At 33.2% G+C, this 10,334-nt stretch overlaps 1 protein-coding gene across 3 annotated transcripts in view; it reads left to right on the forward strand.

Annotated features, from left to right (window-relative positions):
• The window catches only part of SCN9A (sodium channel, voltage-gated, type IX, alpha subunit), a 94,146-nt gene that overhangs the window by 80,662 nt on the left and 3,150 nt on the right, over nucleotides 1-10,334 (forward strand). For all 3 annotated transcript variants that reach the window (XM_008590149.1, XM_008590150.1, XM_008590151.1), the window contains exons 24-25: nucleotides 7,875-7,979; nucleotides 8,114-8,384. In XM_008590149.1, coding sequence (XP_008588371.1) covers nucleotides 7,875-7,979; nucleotides 8,114-8,384 — 376 coding nt within the window. The remainder of the gene's footprint in view (nucleotides 1-7,874; nucleotides 7,980-8,113; nucleotides 8,385-10,334) is intronic.

The raw sequence follows: 10,334 nt of genomic DNA on the forward strand, positions 1-10,334 counted from the left end.
TTTAAGGGTCCAATTTCATTCTTCTGCATGTGGATACCAAATTTTTCCAATGTCATGTATTGAAGAGACTGTCTTTTCCTTATTGTGTGCTCTTGGCACCTTTGTCAAAAATCAATTGACTGTAAATACTTGGGTTTATTTGGGGGCTCTCTATCCTGTTCCATTGGTTGATGTGTCTGTTTTTATGCCAGTACCATGATGTTTTCATTACAATAGCTTTATAATATACTTTGAAATCAGGGAGTGTGTTTTGTTCTTTTGCTTAAAATTGCTTTGGCTATTTGGGGTCTTTCCTGGTCATAGGAATTTTTGGATTTTTTTTTCTATTTCTGTGAGAAATGATATTAGAATTTTGATAGGGATTTCATTGAACCTGTAGATCACTTTGACCAATATGAATGTTTTGGCAATATTAATCTAATCTATGAACATAGGATATCTTTTTAATTATGTGTGTCTTCAGTTCTTTTATAAATGTCTTATTGTTTTCAGTGTACAGATGTCCTTGGTTAAATTTACTCCTGAGTAATTTTTTAATGTTATTATAAATGGGACTGCTTTCTTAATATCTTTTTCAGATAGATTGTTGAGAGTGTATAGAAATGCTACTTTTTGTATATCAGTTGTTTAAATCGCAACTTTACTGAATTTATTCATCAGTTCTAACATTTTTTTTTGGTGTAATCTTTAGGGTTTTTTATATATAAGATTATGCAAACAGAGACAAGCTCAGTTTTTATTTTCCTATATGGATGCCTTTCATTTCTTTTTCTCACCTAATTTTGTGGCTAAAAACTTCTGGTACTATGAACAAAAAGTGGTGAGAGTGGGTATCCTTGTCTTGTTCCTGATCTTTTAACTTTTCACCTTTTAGTACGGTATTACCTTTGGGTTCGTCATATATGACCTTTATTATGTTAAGGTACATTCCTTCTATACCTATTTTGTTGAGAGTTTTTATCATGAATGGATGTTGAATTTTATCACATGCTTTTTCTGCTTCTATTGAGATGATAATGTGATTTTGTCCTTCATTTTGTTAATACAGTATACCACATTTATTTAGGTATGTGTATCCATCACATCCCTGGGATGAATTCCACTTGATTAATACAAATGATCTTTTAAATGTGTTGTTGAATTTGGCTTGCTAGTATTTTGTTGAGTATTTTTACATCTATGTCCAACACGGGTTAAATGTGTTCTCCAAAAGTTCAGGTATTGGAAATGTAACCCCCATTGCAGCAAATGTTAAGAAGGTGAAAAATCCAGTTATGGTATTTGAAAGGTGGGGCCTTTGAGAGGTGATTGGATCATGAGGACTATGCCCTTGTGGATGGATTAATGCATTCATGGAGTAATGAATTATCATGAGCATCTGACGGCTTTATAAAGAGAGGAAGTGAGAATGTTACCTTGTTTGCTCTTGCCATTCCCACTGCATAGTACCCTCCATTTCTGTAGAAAATCACTACCAAGAAGGCCCTCACCAGATAGGCCCTCTGGACCTTGGGGCTTCCCAGCACCAGAAACTGTAAGAAACTAATTTTGCTTCATTATAAATTACCCAGTTTCAGGTATTCTATTATATGCAGCAGAAACAGACTAATACAAGGATGTTGACCTGTAGTTTCTTTTCTTGTAGTGTCCTTTTGTAGATTTCCAATCAGTTTAATGTTGGCCTCATAAAATGAGTTTGGAATTACTTCATTTTCTTTTATTTTTTTAACAAGTTTGAGAATGATTGGTGTTAGTTCTTCTTTAAATGTTTGGTAGAATTTAGCAGTGAAGCCATCAGGCCCTGGGCTTTTCTTTGGTGGAAGACTTTATTACTGATTCAGTCTCTTTACTTGTTATTGCTCTGTTCAGATTCTCTGTTTCTTCATGATTCAGTCTTGGTAGGTTACATGCTTTAGAAATTTATCTGTTTCTTCTAGCTTATCCAATATGTTGGTGTATAGTTTTTCATAGTGGTCTCTTATAATCCTTTGTATATCTTTGGTATCAGTTGTAATGTCTTCTTGATGAATCTACCCCTTTATCATCAATTAATGACCTTTCCTGTCTCTTTTTACAGTTTTTTACTTAAAGTCTATTTTTTCTTATATAAGTATAGCTACCCCCATTCCCTTTTGGTTTCCATTTGCATGGAATATTTTTTTCCAATCCCTTCACTTTTATTCTTATATATGTTTTTAGAGGTGAAGTGAGTCTCCTGTAGTCAGCATGTGGTTGGGTCCTGTTTTATTCATTCAGCCACTCAATATCTTTTGATAGAGATGTTAACCTATTTCTATTTAAAGTAATTATTAATAGGTAAAAACTTGCTATTGTCATTTTGTTTGTTGTTTTCTGATTAATTTGTAGGTCCTTTGTTCTTCTATTCCTCTCTGTCTTTCTTTGTGGATTGATAATTTTCTATAGCAGTATGCTTTAAATTCTTTCATTTTATCTTTCATATATCTACTAAAGTATATGCTTTGTGGTTATCATGAAGTATACATAAAACATCTTATACTAATAACAAGCTATTTTAAGCTGATAATGCCTTAACTTCAGTCACTTGCACAAATTCTATACTTTACTCTTTCCCACAATTTGCTTTTGATGACATGTTTTGTATCTTTTATAGTTTGTGTTCCTTAACAATTTATTGTAGCTATAGTTGTTTTCAATAGTTTTGTCTTTTAATCTTCAAATTGGAGATACAGACTTTCACACCACCATTACAGTTTGAGTGTTCTGAGTTTTACTATATATCTATTTTTACCCATGAATTTTATATTTTCATATATTTTTATGTTGCTATATAGCAACCTTTTCCTTCAGCTTGAAAGATTCCTTTTAATATTTCTTATGAGACAGGTCTAGTGGTGATAAATTCTGCCAGCTTTCATTTGTCTGAGAAATTTTTTTACTTCTTCATTTTGGAGGACAGGATTTCTGATTATAGTATTCTTGATTGGCAGTTTTTTCTTTAAACTATTGGATGTGTCATCACAGTCTTCTCTGTTCTTCAGAGCTTCTATTGGAAAATCCACTGGTAGTTCTATGAGGGTCCCATAGTATGTAACAAGTCACTTTTCCCTTGTAGCTTTTCAATATTCTCTCTTTGTCTCTAACTTTTGACAATTGAATTATAATGTATCTTGGTGTGGGTCTCTTTGATTTCATTCTGTTACGTGTTCTATGACCTTTCTGGATCTAGATTTTTTTTCCTTCCCCAGAGTGGGGAAGTTATCTACCATTATTTTTTTGAATGTGGTTTCTGTCCCTTTCTCTGTCTTCTCCTTCTTGTACTGTGATGATATGCATGTTATTACACTTGATGGTGTCCCACAAGTCCCTTAGGCTTTCTTTAATCTTTTTCATTCTTTTTTTTTTTTTCTTTTTTTCTACTCAGAATAAATGATTTCCATAACCAATCTTCAAGTTAACTATTCTTTTCTTTTGCCTGAATTAGTCTGCTGTCAAATTCCTCTACTGGATTTTTTGGTTCAGTTATTGTATTCTTCAGCTCAGTGATTTCTGTTTGTTACTCTTTTATATTTTCTATCTCTGTTGAAATTCTCAGTTTGTTCTTGCATTGCTTTCCTCAGCTCAGTGGGCATTTGTATGACTGTCTATTTGAATTCCATGTCAGATAAGTCACATATCTCCATTTCATTATGATCAGCTTCTGGAAATTTATCTTATTCTTCCATTGGAAACATGCTTTCCTGTTTTTTTTTTCATTTTCCTTGACCCTCTGCATTGGTTACTGCATATTAGATGAGAAAACCACCTCTCCCAGTCTTATTAAGCTAGTGTCATATAGGAGATGTCCCTCCCAATCAGCCCATCCAGAGATTTTAGGTGCCTCTAAACTTTTTGTGCTCTCTTTATATTTGTCCAACTTGGTTTTGTTGTTGTTGTTGTTCTTGGTGACCCCCCCAAATTGGAGTGTGTCAATTCATGCTCTTGCCTTGAGAGAGGTATGATGGAAGCCAGTCCCTTGGGATACAGCTGGAGAGGGTGGAGTGTTATATTTGTATTCCACTTCCTTTTTTATTCTGGCAGAGAAGCTGAGAGCCAGAGTTTATCTTCCACTTATTCTGTCTTACATCACCCAAGGAGAGGGTCTGAGGAATATTTCTGTGCTCTGATCAAACTGCTCATTTTGAACCAGGTGATATAGCTGCTAGTTGTTTGCAAGTTTGAAAGTCACAGTATTGTTTTCTGTGGTTTAGGAGACTTGGGAATGTAAAGCTCTTTCAACTCCTGAGCTAGGTGATTTAGGAGCCAGACACTCAGGGTGAAGGCTGTAAAAGTTGAGGCACTCAGTGCATGCAGACACTACTTCCAGGGAGAGTCTGCAGATATGGATTTATTGCTGAAGCAAGCCAGAAATGAAAGTGAAGGGAGCACCCACTCTCCTGCTTGAACAAGCAGAAGTTTCACACCCTCCTAACAGGAGACACTTCTGGTCTGGAGTTATCACTGAAGCAAGATGGAGAGGAAGGTGCAAAGAATACTCACCTTTTTTCTCACACATTGGTGAATTTTCCAGTTTTCCTTCTTTTGTTGATTTCAAATTTTATTTCACTTTGGTCAGAAAAGATACCTAGTATGATTTCATCTCTTTAAACTTGTTGGGGCTAATTTTGTGATGTGATGAGTGCTATATCCAGGAGAAAATTCTGTGTGCTCTTGAGAAGAATTTGTATTTGCTGCTATTGGGTGGATGTTCTGTATATGTGTGTTAGGTCTATTTGGTCTTTAGTGTTGTTTAAATCCACTGTTTTCTTATTGATTCTCTATGTGGATGTTCTATCTATTTTTGAAAGTGGAGTAATGAAGTATCCTATATTATTATACTGCTGTCTCTTTCTCCCTGCAGATCTGTCAATGTTTGCTTTATATATTTATGTGTTCTGATGTTGTGTACATATATATTTATAATTGTATCCTCCTGATTAATCCCTTTATAATTATATAATGACCTACTTTCTCCCTTTTGACAATTTTTTACTTAAATTTTATTTTGTCTGACATCAGTATAGCCTCTCTGCTCTGTTTTGTTTACCATTTGCACAAAAAAGTCTCTTTTATTTATTCACTTTCAGACTATGTGCTTCCTTAAATCCAAAGTGAGTCTTTGTAGACAACATATAGTTGGACTGTGCTTTTTAAAAAATTCTGTTTAGCCATTCTATGTCTATTGATTAAGAAGTTTAAACTATTTGCATTTAAAGTAATCATTGATAGGTAAGAACTTACTGTTACCATTTCTAACTGTTTTCTGTCAGTCTTATAGTCCTTTTTGTCCACCTTTTCCTCTCTTACTGTCTTCTTTTGTGATATGTTGATATTTTGTCATAATATGCTATAATTCCTTTCTCTCTTATTATTAATGTATTTTCTATATGCATTTTCTTTGTGGTAACCATAAAGCAACCATAAATATTTTATAGTTATAATAGTCTATTTTATGCTGATAACAACTTAAACTTTACATACAAAGATTCTACATTTTAATACTTCCCTCACACTTCCTGTTATTAATTTCACAATTTGCATCTTTTTATATTGTGTATTCATTAACAAATTTTATAGTTACAGTTATTCTTAATACTTTGGTCTTTTAATTTTATACTATAATTAAAAGTGATTTATGCACCACAATCAGGGTATTATAGTATTCTGAATTTATCTATATTTTTACCTTTACCCCAGAGATATATACTTTCACATGCTCTTGTGTTGCTGTTCACAATTTTGTTTCAACTTGAACTCCTTTTAGCATTTCTTGTAAGGCAGATCTAGTGGTGATGAATGCTTCAGCATTTGTTTGTCTGGGAAAGTCTTTATCTTTTCTTATTTTGAAGGGCAGTTTTTCCAGATATTGTATTCTTGGTTGGTGATTTTTCCCCCAATGTTTTGAATATATCATTTTGTTCCTTTGGCCTTCAAGTTTTCTGCTGAGAAGTCTGCTATTAATCTTTTGGGGACTCTCTTATATATGACAAAAAATACTTTTTTCTTGCTGCTTTCAAAACCTTTTCTTTGTTTTTTGACAGTTTGAGTATAATGTATTTTGGTGTGTACTTTTTTAAGTTTGTCCTGTTTGGGATCTTTGAGCTTTGTGAGTCTGGATGTCCATTTCTCCCCTCAAATTTGGGAAGTTTTAAGCCATTATTTCTTTCAATTAGCTTTCTGCTCCTTTATCCCTCTCTTCTCCTTCTGTGAATTTCATAATGTGTGCATCTTTCACTTGATTTTGTCCCATAAGTCCTTTAGGCTTTATTTTCTCTTTTTTATTCTTTTTTCTTTTTGCTTCTCTGACTGGATAATTTCAAATGACCTGTACTTGAGTTTGTTGATTTTTTTCTTCTATTTGGTAAAGTCTCCTCTTGAACCCTTACAGTGAATTCAGTTATTAAGTTCAGTTATTATATTCTTCAACTCCAAAATTTCTATTTGGTTCGTTTTGTAATTTCTATTCTTTTGTAGTTTCTTTATGGATATTCTCATTTTGTTCATGTATCATTTTCCTGACTCTAGTTGTTTGTGTATGTTCTCTGGTAACTCATTGAGCTTTATTAACATGATTATTTTCAATTCTTTTTTAGGCCATTTATACATCTCTATTTCTTTAGGGTCTATTACTGGAGATTTATTTTACTTCTTAGTTTCATGCCTAGCACCAATAAATTAGATGAATACAAAAATTACATAAAGATTGCATATCCACTAGATGAGAGCTGAATTAAAACTCTAAGACACATAAGGAAGTCTGGTTATCATTAGATATCTAACAAGTAAGAAAATGCAATATAACAGGAAGGTAAATATTACTAAATCCAGGAGAATAAAGGGAAACCATAATCAGACCATCTTTAATTCAATGTCCCTAGAAGTTAAGTAAGGATTTCAGAACTATAAATTCTGAAAAATAAATTCCTGATTATATGGATTATACTAAATTATGTTGTAACTAAAAAAGGTGGTATTACAGACCAATGTAGAATGTGCATGAATTTAAAAATTACATATAATCTAAGAAATTATCAGAGCCTAAAAGAACAACCAAAGCTTCTAGCCCCACTTTGTGAGATTTAATCTTTTCCAAAGTGGAAAATATCAAAAACTTCATTTAGATATTAGCTTTCTACTCTCGAATCTTAAAGGTCATATATCCTTTTACATAATCGGTTAGAAAGTCCATCAGTTCAGACCTGATTATTATAACTTCCTCAATACCTAGAACTCTTATCATGCATAAAGTTGACACCTATTTATGTTGAAAATCCCTTATTTGGAATTAAACAGGTAGCCATAGAATTTCCTGAAACATAGATATAGAAATGTGCATTATCTATTCATTTTATACTTACTTTTCTCTGTTAAAGAAATGTTGGCATATTAAAATAAATAGAAATGAATATAAAACTAGTTTGGTTATTGTTTTTAGCCCCTATTCTTTGTGAGTCCTAAATATTAATCAAATCATCAATAGAGATATTAACTACTTTTAGTTTTTATAGCCCTTTCTATTACATTTCTTATTTAGCAATAAAATGCATAGTATGACAAATAGCAGATAAAATAAAATACCAGTACATAGTTTAAAACAACACTGGTTGGCACACCAAAAGACAACTGAGCCAGTTCTTATATGTAATACACATATGTTATATAACATATTACACTATGTATGGAGACTCATGTTCCTATACATAGGTAATCCTTTAAGGCAGATTTTATTTATGGCTACCATGAATAGAATAAAATACATTTGATTTCTATATTAATACATTTTTTACCTGTCAATGATCTGAAAGATCTGAGTTATGATTCTGGTTTTAACTAGATTTATTTTTTTATATCTTTACCTTGGAGGTCAAGACATCTTTATGACAGAAGAACAGAAGAAATACTACAATGCAATGAAGAAACTGGGGTCCAAGAAACCACAAAAGCCAATTCCTCGGCCAGGGGTAAAAAAAAAAAAAAATTATCTCTAGGTTGTAAATTTTTTAATTATTTTAAATTCTTCTTTAGTGCACATCTTTTATTTATGGATACTACTTGAAAATTACTCTACATACCATATTATTCTATTTCTTTGCAGAACAAATTCCAAGGATGTATATTTGACCTAGTAACAAACCAAGTTTTTGATATCACTATCATGGTTCTGATCTGCCTCAACATGGTAACCATGATGGTAGAAAAGGAGGAACAGAGTCAATACATGGTTGATGTTCTATATTGGATAAATGTGGCTTTTATTATCCTTTTCACTGGAGAATGTGTACTCAAACTGATCTCTCTCAGACACTACTATTTCACTGTAGGATGGAACATTTTTGATTTCGTGGTTGTGATTCTCTCCATTGTAGGTAAGGCCATTTATTATTCAGATTTTAACTTTAAAGAAAACTAAATCATGCATGTGCTCAAAGATGTTTCTGAATTCTTGAATGTAAATTTACTTTTGAGTAAGTTAGTATAATGAAAGAATGGAGGAACCTTAAAAACAAAACAAAACTCTGTGTCAGAATTCCTGGGTTCACACTAGGCCTCAAAGCCAAATGTTTCTATCTGCTGGAAGGACAACACGCTCATTGACATTTAGTTTCCATGATTACCCTTCATAAAGCTAGTTAGCACATTTATATGTAGATGTGTCCTGGAATACCAATGTGGAATCTGAAGTCACTTTCAGTTTTGGTATGTATGAGATTTATTCTTTGATTAATGATAATATCAATAGCCAAAATTCTTCCTTCATTTAAACTGAAGTTAAGGTTTCCAGAAAAGCCAGCTTCATTTCTTATTGCTTAATAATTGGCAAGTCTATTAAATGCCAATCAACTCTCAACCCACCAGGGTTATGTCTGTGGATCGTGGTAAATTATTTGATACTTCCTCCCCTTTTATTACCATAGTTGTTCTTCTATTTTCTTGTTTTTTTTAAATTTTCTTCACGTCTTGCCCAATATTTTAGGATTGCGTTTATTTCTAGAATTATTAATTTTAAATGGGGAAGGATTGTGGAGATTATTTAATACAAACTCAACTTACAGATGATCAATCAGGTCCAGAAAGGTTAAAGTTTACATAATCTAGAACCACAGTACTGACTGCCACATAACTCTGATTAAATATTTAAAATAAATATTTTAAAAATATTATCACCATAAGGGACACTAAGTTAAGACATAAGAAAAATTAAAATTTAGTTGAGAATTTCACACTAACAAGAATAATTTTGGAAGCATTTCAATTAAGTCAGGAAGGAGAAAAGAGTGTCCCTTTAGACCTCTATTTTTAACAGTGTTGACCGATGCAATTAAAAAAGAAAACAAAGAGGTACATATATTGAAATGATTGAGCAAATTATCTTTATCTTCATCATATTATGGCATTATTTAAAAATGAGAGAAAATCAACCGAAAAGATAAATTCAATTAGAGTTTAGAAGGTACAGATTCTAAATAACATGTTTCACCATTAATAATTGTCTTATATGTGGATAAAAAATTAGAAAATATACTTGAAAAAAGATCTCATGCACAATGCAATGAAAACAAACTAAAATATCTAATAGCAAACTTAACATATAAAATGTCTGTAAAGAAAACTTCGGATATAAAAGAAGGCTGAACTAATTGAAAGGCTTATCTCATACTTGGATAAAAGGGCTCTCACTGTGGTTATAGCCTTTTTTATAACATAATATATAAATTCAATGAAAATATCAATGAGTTTTATGTGATGGGGTGATAAATTGACAATGTAAGTCTAAATGATTCTAAAATTTATAAGGAAGAAAAATTAGGGTGATGAGAGGCAGCTATGTTGCTGCTGCTTATGACTATTATAACATTTATGTTAAGTAAAACTGTTTAAAAATAAAAGTTCAATGGATTTGGATAGTCCAAAATTAAACTTCAATATATAATTACTGGGCTGGCCTGGTGGCGCACTACTACAGTGCTCCGCTTGGGAGCACGGTGGCGCTCCCGCCGAGGGTTCGGATCCCACATACAGACTGGCCGCTCACTGGCTGGGCGAGGTGCGGGCGCAACACCGAGGGTTGCGATCCGTTGCCAATCACGAAAAAAAAAGACAAAAAAAGGAAAAAAGGGCCGGCCCGGTGGTGCACTGTGATAGTGCGCCACTTGGGAAGCGCAGTGGCACTCCCACCGAGGGTTCGGATCCCACATACAGACCAGCCGCTCACTGGCTGAGCGAGGTGCGGGGGCAACGCCGAGGGTTGCGATCCCGTTGCCAATCCCGGTCCGGTACGGGCGCGACACTGAGGGTTGCGATCCGTTGCCGGTCAC

This window comes from Galeopterus variegatus, unplaced genomic scaffold (genome assembly GCF_000696425.1).
Source record: "Galeopterus variegatus unplaced genomic scaffold, G_variegatus-3.0.2 Scaffold5873, whole genome shotgun sequence".
Taxonomy (NCBI): Eukaryota; Metazoa; Chordata; class Mammalia; order Dermoptera; family Cynocephalidae; genus Galeopterus; species Galeopterus variegatus.